A 15,878-nucleotide genomic window follows, 5' to 3' on the forward strand; every position below is an offset into this window, starting at 1 on the left:
CTCCCAGATGAGCTGGGAGGGGCTAAAGCGCTATGCACGGCCACGGTAGGGGTGGAGGTGCAGGCAGCAAACAATATTTAAGATGCTGAGTTTGTGGAGCATTCAGTCTTGGGAAGGAAAGCTATAGGATACCCAATGAAGCTGCGCTTTCAGAAAGTCAAGTTTTGAGAAAGGCTAAGAAAGAGCAAGGGGAGAGGATCAACAAAGTGGCAAGTCCACCAGGAGCGAAAGGGCTAGGTTCTAATTTGCCGCAGCTTTGCACACCTCAGCTGGACACAGCCGGATTCCCCCAGAGGAAGAGCCTTCCTCAACCGGGCCCACGAAAGATGCTGAAAGAGACTCTCTCGGCCGTGGCCTGGCTCTGCATTTTCACCGTGGCCTTTGTCAGCCACCCAGTGTGGGCACAGAAGCCCCCTAAGCGCAAGACACCTGCAGAGCTCACTGTGGCCGGCTGCTGTGAGGAGGCGAAGGAGCTCAAGGCCCAAATTGCCAACCTAAGCAGCCTGCTGAGCGACCTGAGCAGGAAGCAGGAAAGGGACTGGGTCAGCGTGGTCATGCAGGTGATGGAGCTGGAGAGCAATTCCAAGCGCGTGGAGTCGCGGCTCACAGAGGCTGAGAGCAAGTACTCCGAGATGAACAGTCAGATCGGCATCATGCAGCTGCAGGCAGCGCAGACCGTCACCCAGACCTTGGCAGGTAAGGAGGACGTGTCCTCACGCTACTCACCACCTTCCCCCTCACGTAGTCGAGCGGCTCCCGCCTGCAGCATTGCTTCTAGGTGACATGGTCGTCAGAACGATCCCTGGGGGTTCTTATGGAACTTACTTTCTTGGGTACGTGCCACCAGCTCTATTTTCTCTTTAGCAAAGGCTTACGAAGTATTTCTTTTGATTTCTAAGGTTCTGTACGTTTACCCAGCTTTTTTTTTTATCCCTGCAATGTTTCGGCATACTGAAGGCATGAATTACCATCTTGGAACACAGAGAGACCACGCGGTTTGCTCAAAGTCACAAAGCAAGTCTTAGAAACTGGGTTCAAGTTTTCCTGATTAGTCCACTTCCTTACCCGGAGCTGACCGGCTTGTACCCTCAGTCCCAAGGAAGCAGGAATGAACACCCAAATCATAACGTCTCTAGAAGCAAAGTTTTGCCAAAAACAGTTCTCTCGGGTCCCTGGGATTTAGTGGAATGGGCATTAATGGACTTCGGTGTCCTGTCTGCCAACCTAATTCTCACTGGCTCAGAATTAAGTGCACAGACACTGCCCGGAGCCACCTGAAGGATTCCTTCAGGTTCAAAAAGGACTGACTCCTCAAGGTCCCGCAATTCTGGTATTTCTATTTTTTCCCACAATTGCAAATAAAATTCTCCCCAGTTATACAGGAAAATGCAATGCTGGAATTTACATCTTTAGTAGGTCGAAAATAAGACACGCTTACTGTTTTCTTTTCCAAAACAATTTTCAGTTTCTACTTAGCTTAGACAGGCCAAGGTGAATTTATTGTTCAGACAGAAATTTGGTTTGCTGAAATTATCAGGAAATTATTAGTTACAAGGAGCAGAGTCTATAGATATGTCATTTCTTGCTGATATAAAAACTTAAAAGACAATCTTTTTGGTCATATTATAAACCAAGCCAAGAATAAAGAGCAGAGTAAGTCTTACTGGTTATCCTCAACTCAAATGAAGAAAAAGTTTTAACATGAAATTAAGCTTAAAAATTTTGTGTGGGATGAACTGGGAGATTAGGTTTGACATAAATACACGAGCACGTGTAAAATGGAGAGCTAGTGGGAACCTGCTGTAGAGTGCGCGGAGCTCAGCTCGGTGCTCTGTGATGACCTAGGTGGGTGGGATAGGGGATGGCGGGGAGGTCGGTCCACGAGGGAGGGGACTTTCTAAGCATGTACTTCCTGACTCTCAGTTTGGGACTAGAAAGGTCTTCTTCTCAGGCCATTTTCCAGACAAGTGAGTCCTGATTTGGTCTGTGTGATGAAACCAGACACACAGGGGACCAGGCGAGACAGAGGAATCTGACCAATGCCATGTCCTGCTCCTCCAAGCGGGATTTTCTCATCTCCCAAGGAGTTTCTTGGGGGTCAAATGCAGCTCTCTTGCCGGGCCTCTTACTCTTCCTGCCCAGGCCCTCATTCCTTACTTTTCTTCTCTGCTACCAGGTGTGGGGTCACCTTTATACTCTGTGAGTAGCGAGCCCGCTGGAGAAAGCAGTAAGTTGATGCTTTCATCAGTAAGAGGAAGTGATGACCTCGGATAGGGAAGACAAGGGTCTCCCATTTCCCCTCCCCAAAGTGCTCTGTCTTGAACAATTCCCGCAGCGGGAAACTGACAACTGTGTCCTCTTCTTGAAGGTCCGGTGCAGCGGTCACCGAGAAAAGGATCCCAAGACACAGTGGGCAGGAGGCATCTCCTAGACAGGCGAGAGCGCCTGCTTCCTGAATCCTACCTGGAAAGGCTTCCCTTCCACAAGGCTCTTTGATATTTAGAACGACAAGGAGACAAAGTCCTTCATAAAGCACGAGCCCCCAAGGCAGCTGAGGGAACGTTAAAATCAACCCCAGAGTGAAAGCCCGCCTGCCCAAATCTCTCATTTCCTTGTTTTAATAATGGTGTCAGGGGAAGGCCTCCAAGGGTTCCTTAGGGTGTTTGCATTTTCATTTGTCTAGCAGTGTTGGATTAAGGAGGGAAAGATAAAATTATAAATCTCTGCTAATAAGGGACCTAGTAGGCAGTAGCCATTACCTCTGAAAAGCAAGAAAAACAAACCGAGAAACAATAAAACCAGACCCTATGAGATCTTCATGACTTATTTAGGACTAGAGGCTGGCTGTCCCAGAAGCTGAATCTATTAAACAGGAGGATCTGTTAGTGGCCCTCACACATTGTAATGTTTCCAGAATTCATGCCCTAGAACTACAGGAGGATCATTTATTTCAGCAAAAACCTGAAGCCACCTGTTTGTACCGTTGTGCTATCCAGGTGAAGGGTTTCCCTAGCCCTCAGCCCTACCACCAGTGAGGCCAAAACACACCCGTTCCTGGCCTCCTGATGCCCACCTCTCCCAAGTTCAGACACTGCCCAGCAATGAACATTCCTGTGAATTTTGTGGTAGAAATGAAGTCTCCCTTCCTAAACTTTCAATTTAGATGCAGCGAGGATGCCGGCTAGCCACAGAGCCCCTGGGTTTGGATGCTCAGCCTGTGGTTTTCTCCTTTTGTAGATGCCATCTATGACTGCTCGTCTCTCTACCAGAAGAACTACCGCATCTCTGGAGTGTATAAGCTTCCTCCCGATGACTTCCTGGGCAGCCCTGAGCTGGAGGTGAGGTCATCACGGCCCATGTACTACCATCTATCCTCCAGCCCCTCAAAGGCTGGGGACAACAGGGCTAGTCACAGTCTAAAGAGAGGGAAACTCAAGACAGAGAAGCAAACACATCAACACCAGAGAGCTATCTAAACACTCAATTTTGGGGGAAAAAAATCCAGGCATCTGTTTTGCTCCTTCAAATCATTAGCAACCAAACACTAAACCTTCTCACATAGTTAGATAATGCTATAACCACCACCTAACTAGCTGCGATCCCTTGCCACATCCTAGGGCAGTGACTCTTTGGGGAGAAAAGAGAACATATAGGGAGTGTGTCAGAAGGACCCGGACTTTTTCCTTTCAGACTCTCCGTGCACTTGCTCTTATCCTCAATTTTGACCTCAGTAAACCACCAGCCTGCCCAGCTTGCCAACCCTGGGGCAGAATCGTTGCCTAGTGAGCCAGCATGGCTGTGGAAGGGCACACGTCCCCTGGCTCTGCGGGCTGGCAGAAAGGCGGGAAGCCACGCTCAGGCTCGCGCTGCCTGCCTCGGCACGTCCTGACCAGGGCGGGCATCCCCTCTGCTCCAGGTGTTCTGTGACATGGAGACTTCAGGTGGTGGCTGGACCACCATTCAGAGGAGAAAGAGTGGCCTTGTCTCCTTCTACCGGGACTGGAAGCAGTACAAGCAGGGCTTTGGCAGCATCCGTGGGGACTTCTGGCTGGGGAACGACCACATCCACCGGCTCTCCAGGCGGCCAACCCGGCTACGCGTGGAGATGGAGGTGAGCATGAGACCGGGGCCGCCACGCCCAACCGTGTGCAACTCCTGGGCGTCATTCCTACTCCTGTTCACCATCGGCTGGTGTACTCGTTAAGATGGTTTTCCTGCAGGTTGCAGTACAGTTGAGGAAGAATAGGGCTTTTTCCCCTATTTTTCACAAAAACGAGGCTGCAGGTACAAGGGAGAGGCCAGACTCAGGCCAGAGCAGAGGAATCCAACAGTCAGCTGGGCTGAAACACTGTGGTCCCTGCCCTGGCCTGGGACATGAGGTCCTCTACGTGCAAACCTTACTGGTATCGGTTGGTGACCCTCATCAAAGGCCCTGAAGCGTCACTATGTTCTCAAGTTACTCTTATGACACCTCAGGGTGGGATACAGCAAAACACACACACGTGTACACCTTACAGACAGGGATGTAAAGGGGAAGAGAATGAGAGACTAACCAGGGCCATAAGGTGACCCAGGAGAGAAGTCTGATCTAGGACCCTTGTTTTCTGATTCCCAGCTTAGTGTGTTAAACTAGAGGTAGACAAGTAATAAAGTAGTAAAAAGTAGTAAAAAGGTGTATGGCTGCAGCTGGGGAGAGGGAAGAGGTGCAGGATGGTATGAAAGGAGGCCCTGCTGCAGTTTTCTAAGGCTCTGCCCCCCGGACAGGACTGGGAGGGCAACATGCGCTACGCTGAGTACAGCCACTTTGTCTTGGGCAATGAACTGAACAGCTACCGCCTCTTCCTGGGGAACTACAGCGGCAACGTGGGGAACGATGCCCTTGTCTATCACAACAACACACCCTTCAGCACCAAGGACAAGGACAATGACAACTGCTTAGACAAGTGTGCCCAGCTCCGGAAAGGTGAGAGTTGGGGTTGGGAGGTGGGAGTTCAGGTACAAGGCCATAGTCCCACTGGAGGAGAAAGAGTGAATTTGTAACTGCAGTTGGTATTCTGGCTTTGGTACTCCCGTTTGACACTGACCCAATGGCTTAGGTACAGTTTAAAAAACATCACAAATCCCTGCTGCCTAGTCTATCAGCTATTTCCGAGGACATACCAGGACTGACCCGTTTCCTGTCCCAGGTGGATACTGGTACAACTGCTGCACAGACTCCAACCTCAATGGCGTTTACTACCGCCTTGGGGAGCACAACAAGCACCTGGACGGCATCACCTGGTACGGCTGGCATGGGTCTAGTTACTCCCTCAAACGAGTGGAGATGAAAATCCGCCCAGAAGACTTCCAGCCGTAAAAAGAAGCCTGCTCTGGAGCAGGGCTGGAGAAATGGAGACAAACGGAGGCTGGGAAAAGGCAGAGGAGGAGAGGAAGGGAGTCTAGAAAGGGCAGGGACAGAAAATGGCCTATCCTCTTCAGTGAGAGAGTAAGTCTCTTAGGAGAACAAAAAACACTGTGTACTGAGGACGTTACAGTAAATGGGAGGAAGTATTTAATGAAACACAATGGGTCCAGACACAGACTTCTCAGGGGGCTGCCCTGAGTGGGCTGTCTGCCTGTGATCCCTGACATAGCAGCAGCTTCTTTTCCACATGATTTTTCTGTGAAAGAAAAATAACTGTGAGTTCACTTTAACCATTTTCCTTAAGGCCTAGGTTATGTGAGGGCGGATAATAAATCCCTTTGCTGAAAAGGACCAGATTATTTTGATTCTCTTGGGTGTTAGACAAAGGAGTGAAGAGGGTGGTGGAGGAGAGGTGTTTCTGCTTTTAAATCCAATGAAATTATCTTCAGTCTACACAATTTTTTTTTTTTTAAAGACAAACATTTTTCTGCTGGAGGTGAACGGACCCAGGCGGGCATTGACTGGAGGAAACTCCAGGGCTCTGGGCCTTGCAGCTGGCCTCTGAGCACCTCCCCTGCTCGGCCTCGATCAGGGCCCAGCACGGAGAGGCAGGAAGTGGGTCCAGCGGTGGCGGCAGCTCCAGCGGGAGGGGAAGATAAGTCCCTGTGGACGCCTGCAAAAAACTGCCTTAAAATAGTCACAGTCAACACAGATATGCCTATTTTTATTTACTTTGTAAGAAAAGGGCTCAAAGAGCTTCCTCTTTTATCTCATCTATAAAAAAAATGGCTGAAACAGGAAGGTAAATGGCACTATGGTTAAGAAATAATTCATGCTGTATATAAGCATTTTGCTTTGTAGAAATACAATACTGTAGTTTGTTTTAAACATTCAAAGTTTTTTCTTCCTTCTACAATAAACTCTTTTAAACCTCGTTCCTTTTAAAATGATTACTGTTACCACTGGGAGCATGGTGGAAAGTTTGAAGTGAAAAATCAGAGAGTGAGCCGTGAGAAAGAGACTCGGAGTGTGCTGCAGTCTTCAGGGAAACCAAGGGAGGAGCAGGAAGCCAAAGACGAAAGAGCGAGGGACAAAAAGGGCGGCGGCATCCACCGGAAGAGGTCAGACTGTCTGACCTCCACCCAGCCGCCACAGAGGCCAGTGCCACCACCTGGCTTCAAAACACTTTGCAGGGCTTCCCTGGTGGCGCAGTGGTTGAGAGTCCGCCTGCCGATGCAGGGGACGCGGGTTCGTGCCCCGGTCCGGGAAGATCCCACATGCCGTGGAGAGGCTGGGCCCGTGAGCCATGGCCGCTGAGCCTGCGCGTCTGGAGCCTGTGCTCCGCAACGGGAGAGGCCACAACAGTGAGAGGCCCGCGTACCGCAAAAAAAAAAAAAAAAAAAACAAAACAAAAAACAAACAAACAAACAAACAAAAAAAACAAAAAAAAAAAACACTTTGCAAACCAACACTCCTACTTTCTACTTGAGCAAACTTACATATACGCAGAGGGAAAAGAAACATCTTTAGCCATAACAGATGTCAAATAATTTTGACCTTCAGGAAGCAATTTTTCCTTGTCAAAAAGAACCATTCACTTGAACTAGTCAGTGTAAGGTAAGCATAATTCTCGAACTCACTATTTTTTACTGTACCTATAGTCCTTTGATTGTTTGGGAACCTACTTAACCTTAAAAACAAGACCCTCAGGATTTTCAAAGAAGTAAAGTGAGTAGAGAAGAAGTACACTGGAGTAGGGCTGCCCATGGGACAGGCAGTCAGACAGAAACTTCCTAAGGCAGGCAGGGGATCTGAGATGCTCATGGGCATCTGCTTGGAGAGAGGAGAAAAAGATTGGGGGTTAGGAGATGAAGAGAAGGAAGAGCACAAGATGCCTAGGGCAGAAGTAGCTAATAATTTCCTCTCATCAGCTATACACCCCACAACTAAAGAAAATTGAGGCTCTAGGCAACAAAAGCTAAGACAAGTTAAGTGGGACTACCTCAAACTAAAAAGCTTCTGCACAGCAAAGGAAAACGATCAATAAATTGAAAAGACAATCTACAGAATGGGAGAAAAATATCTGTAAACCATAACCCAGGGTTAATATCTAAAATATATAAAGAACTTACACAACTGAATAGCAAAAAAGCAAATAATCTAATTTAAAAATGGACCAAGGACCTAAACAGTCCATTTTTCTGAAGAAGACATCTAAATGGCCAGTGGGTACATGACCGGGTGCCCAACACCACTAATCATCAGGGAAATGCAAAGCACAGCCACAATGAGATATCACACCTGGTAGGATGACAATTAAAAAGACAAGACATAATAAGCGTTGGCAAGAAAGTGGAGAAAAGGGAGCCCTTGTGCACTGCAGCCACCACACCACTATACCAGTCTGGAGGTTCCTCAAGACATTGAAAACAGAAGTACCATGTGAGCCAGCAATTCCATTTCTGGATATATATTCAAAGGAAACAAAATCACTATCTCAAAGAGATATCTGTACTCCCATGTTCACTGCAGTATTATTCACAATAGGCAAGATATGGAAACAACCTAAAATGTCCTTCAAAAGATGAATGGATAAAGAAAATGTGAAATATAGTTTATGTATATATATATATATTGTGTGTGTATATATATATGTACATACACACACATATAATATACACATAATGGAATATTATTCAGCCATAAAGAAGGAAATTCTACCATTTGTGACAACATGGATGAATCTAGAGGGCATTATGCTAAGTAAAGTAAAACAGAGAAAGACAAATACTGTATAGTATCACTTATATGTGGAATCATTTTTTAAAAAGCTGATTTCATAAAAACAGAATAGAATGGTGGTTGTCAGGGGATGGGAGAATGGGGAAGCAGGGAGATGTAGGTGAAAGGGTACAAACTTTCAGTTGTAAGATGAGTAAGTTCTGAGTATCTAATGCACAGCATAGCAACTATAGCTAATAATATAGTTTTGTATATTTGAAATTTGCTGAGAGTAGATCTTAAGCATTCTCACCACACACACACACACACAAGAGTTAACCATGTGAGGTGATGGATGTGTTAATTACCTTGATCTCGGTAATCATTCCATAATGCATATCAAATCATCATGCTGTACATTTTAAATATATTCAATTATATTTGTCAATTACTCCTCAATAAAGTTGGGGGGACAAAACATCTATATTACATTAATCAAAACCTATAGTTGCTGAAATTTACTCATACTTTTATAGATACACAATTGAATGACATCTAAACTTTTTGTGACAAGGTTAATGTCAAAAAAAATGTCACCATATGTGGTATTTTAGAAATCGACATTCGAAGTCCAACTTATTTGGGCAAAAACATGATTCTATTTCTATCTTTTTGGTCACTTTTTAAAGTGTTTAAAGGAAAACTTTTTCGCATGTACTCAAAAGCAGAGCTAGCAGAGAACTTGGTTATTTGATTATCCTTTCAAATGAAGGAAGCACCATACACAGCAGGCTGTTTCAGCCACAGTGGAGGTACTTATTAGCTGGGTGATTTTTCCTAAACTATCTGTAGTGAAATAATCAACCATATCAGCATTTACATGAAGATAATTAGATCCTGAAGTTAATATTCTCTGATGATCATTAGGGGAAGTGAACAGTTCTCTAGGAGCTGTGGAGCTAACATTTAAGGCTGCTTGTAATTTCATAACGGCAAAAAATTTATTAAACAACCTATTTTTTTTCATACCCAGAAGACTCAAAACCATCTTATGAGAGAACATAAGCAAATGAGGGGAAAAGACCATGGAATTTCAGACTCTGTCTTTTACATTCATAGAACTCCAAGGAGGAAGACTCAGGCACCAAAATATTTAGCCAATAAAAACCCACCCTGCCCTCGGGTGGTCTCTGAGGCACAGAATCCAGCTCCTAATCCCAAGACAGAGAGCGCACTCTAACCCAGACGTAAAATCTGTCTTTCCTAGGCTGCTCTGTCCACAGAACTGCTTCTAGGCTAATTTCATTGGGACAAGTAAGCACAGGTTGGAAAACAACAGAAGCCCAGGTGCTAAGGGTCAACAGAAATGACAATTCTGGCTAGAATACTGGGGAGAGCCATCTGCAACCACATCTCATTTAAACGTGCTGGCCAGGCCTGATGGCAGATTTCACAGAGCAGAGGTCTCCAAGTGCCTCCAGTGAACTGTCACCAGGCAGTGGGAGAAGAGAGGTCATTTTAGATGAAGGCAGCAATTAAAAAGGATTTATGGCCTACCTGATGAGAGACTCTAGGATGGCAGGGGTGGGACCTTTCTGGAACTCCAGTTCTTTGTAGTGTAGCGCTTTGGCGTATGCTCGGCACTTGGCAGCCCTCTCACCCAGCAGAACAATGCCATTGTCATCTCTCAATGGCAGGGGGCCCTGGAGAAGAGCAGAACCCCACAGCATAGGAAAATGGCAGACGGGGCACAGGCAAGAGTGGCCTGCGCGGGTGCTTCTCCCCTCTCACCAGCTGGTTCCCTGTCAGGCTCCATCTGGACAATTGGGCAAAGTCTCACCTTGTCACTGTGTTCCATGAATTCAGCCAAGTTTAAGAGGGTTTGTGTGACTTCAGCGATGTCCTGGGAGGTGAGGGCCAACTCGATGCTTCTGATGAGTTCATCCTGCTGGTCTTCATTCAGCTCAGACCAGCAGGACACAAATGCAGCGTTAAAGAGATCCCTGAAGGCAGACAGGAGTGAAGACAAATTTGGAAATGCCTCTCCTGCCTCTGCCTGGTGCCACAAAGTCACACCTACCAATCTACTCCCGGCATCACTGATTATGGTTATACAGGCCAGGGCTGTCCAAAAGAACTTGCTGGAAATGGTCTATATCTTCCCTGTCCAATATGGTAGCCATTGGTCAATGAACACTTGAACTTTGGTAAGTGTGACTAAGGAACTGAATTTTAAGTTTTAGTTAATTTTAATTAAGTTAAAATAAGCACACGTGGCTAGTGACTGTTGTATTTTACAGCGCAGGTACAGGGAACTAGGGGTGGGGGCGGGGCGTGTGGGGAGAAAGAGCAGAGAAAAGTAACTTGTCTCCACAGTGGTTGCATCACTTCTCTTCATTGGAGGGGATGAACAGAAAGGGACTTCTAACATAGCAGTTGACATAAAAGATTCAGAAAACAATAATCTTCAAATGATTCTTGGGATGTTTCTTCTCAGGCAATGTCCAAAGTCCTAAGGTCAGAAGTGGCAAAGGCAGCATGTGCTATTGCTTTTCAAAATATAGGCAGAACCTTTAGTAGGATGGTCATAAACAAAATGACAACAGAACTTAAGAAACTAGCAGTATTAGAAAATAGAATCCAAATCCACAAGTCTTAAAAGATTCTCTTAGCCAAACCTCTAACAGCTGGGGCCTTGGGAAGACCTGGAAGCAGAGGTATCATTTCTAAGATCACTACAACTATTTAAAATCACTACAGCACCACTTGGGTGAATATATTTGCTACCCCTGACATCTGAATTTTAATCCTACCCTCTCTTTTTTTGGTGAATATGTGGAGAGGGGAGTTGGAAACTACAGGATATGCCTAGATAATGTATGGGGTAAAGCATCTGATGCTTATACATCTACTTTTCATTACATATTTTAAAAGGTTAAGTCAGATCGATGTATATATAATTTTGGAATCTGATGGAAGAAAACAAAATTTGAAATTCAAAGGATAACATGAAGATCAAAAGAAACCCTGTGTAAATTAATAAGTAAGCTTTCTGATCTAGGTCCAAGGCCACGCTGGCTCCCAAATGAACATACTTGGCACTAAGGGGACAGACACATGTGTGTATATTTATCACAAGCCTCTTTTGGATGACAGTGTGCCCAAAAGGGACTTGGAGCAGATGAAGGTACGCTACAGTAGCCGAGCGTGTGAAATCTGCACAGTATGGAAACAGAGAAGTCCTAGGAATGATTTTTAAGCATTATAAAATATTTGAAAGAAATCAGATGAACTAAATCACGGCATCCAAGCAACAGCCTCAGGGACCATCGCTATTCTTGCTAAATACGCTCCAAATAGCAAACCAGCTGTGCGGATGAAAGTGAAATGGAATACCTCATTTTTTTGCTTCTTGCTAATGAAAAGCATTGTTAATTAAATCACCATTTAATGCCTCATTATAAATAAGAACTGTCCATTGTAGAAAAATTTAGAAAATAAGGAAAAGAATAAAAAAGAAAAGAATTGCTCCTTAAATCCTCCTACTTAAGAGATAATCATTATTGTATTACTTTCTAATCTTTTTCCTATGTACATATATTTTTAATAGTTGAAATCACACATTTATACCATTTTGTATTCCATTTTATTCACTTACATCATACTATGAATCTTTTACATGCATTAAAACTTTTTATAAACCAAATTTTCCATGACTATTTAAGATTCGCTGTTAAAGGTTTATAGTATTTTTTACGGCAAATTCTATTTTCCGAAGACGGCTGCAGCACTAGCTCCTGTTCCATACGCTCTTCTAGGCGCCTTCCACTCCCCTATAAAAAGGTGGCATCCACGTCTCCTCCCCCTGAGCCCGAGTAGGCCTTTGTGACTGCCTTCAACAACGCAGCGGGACAGAAGTAGCACCATGTGACCTCCAAGACCAGGCCATACAAGCATCGTGCACGTCTGCCTCGTTCCCTTGGGGACACTCACTCTTGAACCCAGCCAGTTTCCTGTGAGGAAGCCTGAGCAATCCATAGGGCAATCCACGTGGGGAGGAACCAAGGTCCCTGGCCAGGGCTGAACTTCCAGCCAATAGTCAGCCCCAACTTACCAGACGTATGGATGAGCCATCTTGGAAGTGGATCTTCTAGCCCCTGGACAAATACCCCTGACACTGTGTGGGGCTTAGACAAGCTGTTCCCACAAGTCCTGCCCAAATTGCAGATTTGTGAGTAAAATAAGTAATTTGTTTAGACTGCTATTGTTTTAGACCACTAAGTCCTGGGGTATTTGTAATGCAGCAATCAATAACTGGAGTATCACTATTATTGGAAAACAGGTTATATTAAGCTATTACATAGTTGTTTTCAGAGTTATAAATGACTCTGTAATTAAAGTTTTGGACCTAGATCTACTAAGGAAAGGTATACTAGCAAGGTTAAGATGGATGTTTTTCCTATAATAAGAGCTTCTTTAATTTGCCTTTTTATCTTTTCCCCCAAAGGTTAACAAAATTAAAAAACCCTTTTACTATTACTGCTAATAAAAACTAATTGTTATACAACATTTTCTACGTGCTGACCCTCTTGATCCCAACCTGAAGCTGGGAGGAAGGGAGCCCTGACACACCATACCTGGCCATCGGGTTGTAGGCCTGTGCCAGGGCCCAGCAGGAGCGCAGGGAGGGCGAGGAGGAGTCCTTCAGCAGCTCCAGGCTCAGCCGCCTCAGCCATTCCAACCAGTCATCTTTGGAGACCCTTCTGGCAGCTCCCCAGGCCTATCATGCCACAGGCGACAAAGGAAAACTATCAACTGTAAGGGCCAATTGTAAAGAGCCCTTGCTTATCTAATGATTATTTCACTTCTTTGATTTATAAAATTATACCTCTCATGATAAAATTCCCTGAGCACAAATACAAAAGAGTAATATCTTAAGCCATAAAACAAAAGCAGCAAACTCTCATAATATAAAGAAAGCCTGTTTTACACCTCATTTGCGCTGGACTCTATCTGCAAAGCAGAGAGCTCTACAGCCCCAGAGTGGATGGGGACCGTCACACTCAGAATGCATCCAACACAGCCGAATGGCCTCCAGCAGTGTGTGAGGGGCCCGGGACACCCTGCAGTGGGACACTGGCTCATCTTACGCAGAGTCACCCAGAGAGAGGGAAGCGCTCAGGTTGACACCATCCTCAGTAGTGTGACCATCAGGTGAGCACTGAGCCCGAGTACACGGCAGTGTGGTGGAATGAGACAAAAGGAGTTGAACAGACTGCATTTTTACTTTGTAGTTTATCCCCTCCAACTTTCCTCAAAACTCTGAGCTCTCCAGGCACCAAGAGGTACTAGCAGGGGCGGCTTAGGGAGGTGGATGGAAAGATCCAGGCCCTGGACCTGGGCAGTAAAGGGGAGTGGTCAGCAGCCACACTCTGTGGAGCTCAGTGGCTGGAGTTCAAATCCCAGGTATGTAACGTATTGGGTGTCTGATCTTGGGCAAGTTACTTAACTTCCCTGTGTCTCAGTTTCTTCATCTGAAAAGTGTGGATAATAGTCCCCACATCAGAGGGTGTTCTTTTTTAAATTAATTAATTAATTTATGGCTGAGTTGAGTCTTTGTTGCTGCACGCGGGCTTTCTCTAGTTGTGGTGAGCAGGGGCTACTCTTCCCTGTGGTGTGCGGGCTTCTCACTGCGGTAGCTTCTCTTGTTGCGGAGCATGGGCTCTAGGCGTGTGGGATTCAGCAGTTGTGGCTCGCGGGCTCTAGAGGGCAGGCTCAGTAGGTGTGGTGCACGGGCTTAGTTGCTCTGCGGCATGTGGGATCTTCCTGGACCAGGGCTCGAACCTGTGTCCCCTGCATTGGCAGGCGGATTCTTAACCACTGCACCACCAGGGAAGCCCCCAGAGGGTGTTCTAAGGATTAATTAACTAAGTTAGAGACTTCCCTGGCAGTCCAGTGGTTAAGACTCCATGCTTCCACTACATGGGGCACGGGTTCAATCCCTGGTCAGGGAACTAAGATCCCGCATGCCACACAGCATGGCCAAGATTTAAAAAAAAAAAAAAGATTAACTAAGTTAATATGTGTAACAGATTTAGCACAGTGCTCAGCACAAGTTAGTGCTTTACGCTGAGAAACACCTGGTTGGAACCCTGGCCCTGCCACTCACCTGCTGTAGGGACTCTGGGCAAATTACTTGTACACTGCTGTCTGAGTCTTAATCTTCCTCATTTAGGGATAATGCAGCTAAAGGGCCTAGCTGGAATAGATGAGCAAAACATGGTGGCTTCTTTATCAAAATGACATCTCGTTGAATTGGCTTAGCCCTAACTACTAAATCCCTAACTTTTAAAATATATTCTTAATAGATTTTTCTGGCAGAACAGACATGTCAATCCTCCCTAAATAGGGAAATCAGATAAGTTAAAGCAGAGTTCTCAAGTGAAGTAGTCCAGGGAGTGAAAGAGACACCCATGTGCTACACCACCTGAGCATCAATGACCCAGTCCATCACCTCCTGGGATAAATGGAGATTTGCTATAGCTTTTGATGAGTTACCAAGCAGTAACATTACATAAACTAGTATTTTTTGTCAAAAACTGAAGTAGAGATACTACGAGAGACAAATTAAAAATTTATGTGAAGGATTCTCACTCACCATACAATGAGAACCCCTGAACTAGAAGAAGATACCAAAGACTTTTAGACCTTGTTCTGTTGAACGAAATGGGAACATCAAGTCCTTTTCGATCCACAGATTTCTGGCTTCCTTCCTATACAGCGAGTCTCTGGATACCGGCGCTGTATTACAAGGCATTTAGAAGTCAGACACATACAAGGAAGCATTACTAGTATCTTTTGCCCTCTAATGATATGAGGCTGAGCTTGGGTAAGGCGAAGGCAATGCAACACAGTGGCTAAGAGACTGGTCTCTGGAGTCATACCTGGGTCAGATCCTGGCTCCACCAACTACTGGTTGACACTGAGCAAATTACTTAAGCGTTCAGTGCCTCAATGTCCACATCCATAAAAGAGGGATGGATACTAATGACAGCGTCAAACTTATAGGGTTACTGTGAAGATCAAATGAGTCAATGCAGGTAAAGTGCTCACAACAGTGCCTGACGCGTGGGAAGCGCTCAACAAGTGGTGCTGGTGGTTAGTGCTATCATTAACATCGGTACCATTTGATAAATGGTAGCAAAAGGCTCTTCAAAAAATTTCAGCTTAAGGAACAACCGCACAATCTATCAAACAGGATGTGTCCCTCACCTGGGCCTTTCCCCACTGCTCTGTAATTTAAAACATAGTCAACTCTCAATTCTCTGGGTTCCACAGTAACTGTTGAAACTCCAGCCAGTTTCCTCTCCTCACCCACCCACCGCTGACTGCCTCATCTGGTTACACTGGTGCACGCTGATGGAACGCCAGCTTACTCATTTAGAAGGTAAGCCCGACTAGATTATCATGAGGCAGGAAAGCTGCTGAGAATCTTGGAAGGCATCCTAGAGGTTCACATAAATGGTCTGTATGTTTTCTGTACTATGTAAATCTTCTGTTAGCATAGCCAACAGAAAGGTGAGTGAGGTGGCAAATTCTTCTTCTGAAAGCTGGTTAAAACTGACAAATATACCAATCCTTAATTATCATCACATGAGTATGTAGAAGCACAATTCACTTTTCGATGAAATGGATCTGAGAGTCAGCTGTGGAGAGCTTGGCTTAGGTTTGTTTTTTTCTTTTTTTTGCGGTA

General features: G+C 45.3%; 2 protein-coding genes across 2 annotated transcripts in view; one reads left to right on the plus strand and one right to left on the minus strand.

The window, feature by feature from the left end:
- Positions 1 to 15,878, minus strand: part of MTOR (mechanistic target of rapamycin kinase) — a 121,023-nt gene that overhangs the window by 58,892 nt on the left and 46,253 nt on the right. Inside the window, exons 26-28 of the mRNA XM_060088967.1 lie at positions 12,763 to 12,905; positions 9,966 to 10,128; positions 9,683 to 9,828 (exon numbers count right to left, since the gene is read on the minus strand). Coding sequence (XP_059944950.1) covers positions 9,683 to 9,828; positions 9,966 to 10,128; positions 12,763 to 12,905 — 452 coding nt within the window. The remainder of the gene's footprint in view (positions 1 to 9,682; positions 9,829 to 9,965; positions 10,129 to 12,762; positions 12,906 to 15,878) is intronic.
- ANGPTL7 (angiopoietin like 7) lies at positions 327 to 5,356 on the plus strand. Its single transcript, XM_060079767.1, has 5 exons — positions 327 to 696; positions 3,238 to 3,338; positions 3,917 to 4,111; positions 4,765 to 4,963; positions 5,187 to 5,356. The coding sequence occupies exons 1-5, from the start codon at positions 327 to 329 to the stop codon at positions 5,354 to 5,356; spliced, it is 1,035 nt and encodes a 344-aa protein (XP_059935750.1).

This window comes from Mesoplodon densirostris, chromosome 2 (genome assembly GCF_025265405.1).
Source record: "Mesoplodon densirostris isolate mMesDen1 chromosome 2, mMesDen1 primary haplotype, whole genome shotgun sequence".
Taxonomy (NCBI): Eukaryota; Metazoa; Chordata; class Mammalia; order Artiodactyla; family Ziphiidae; genus Mesoplodon; species Mesoplodon densirostris.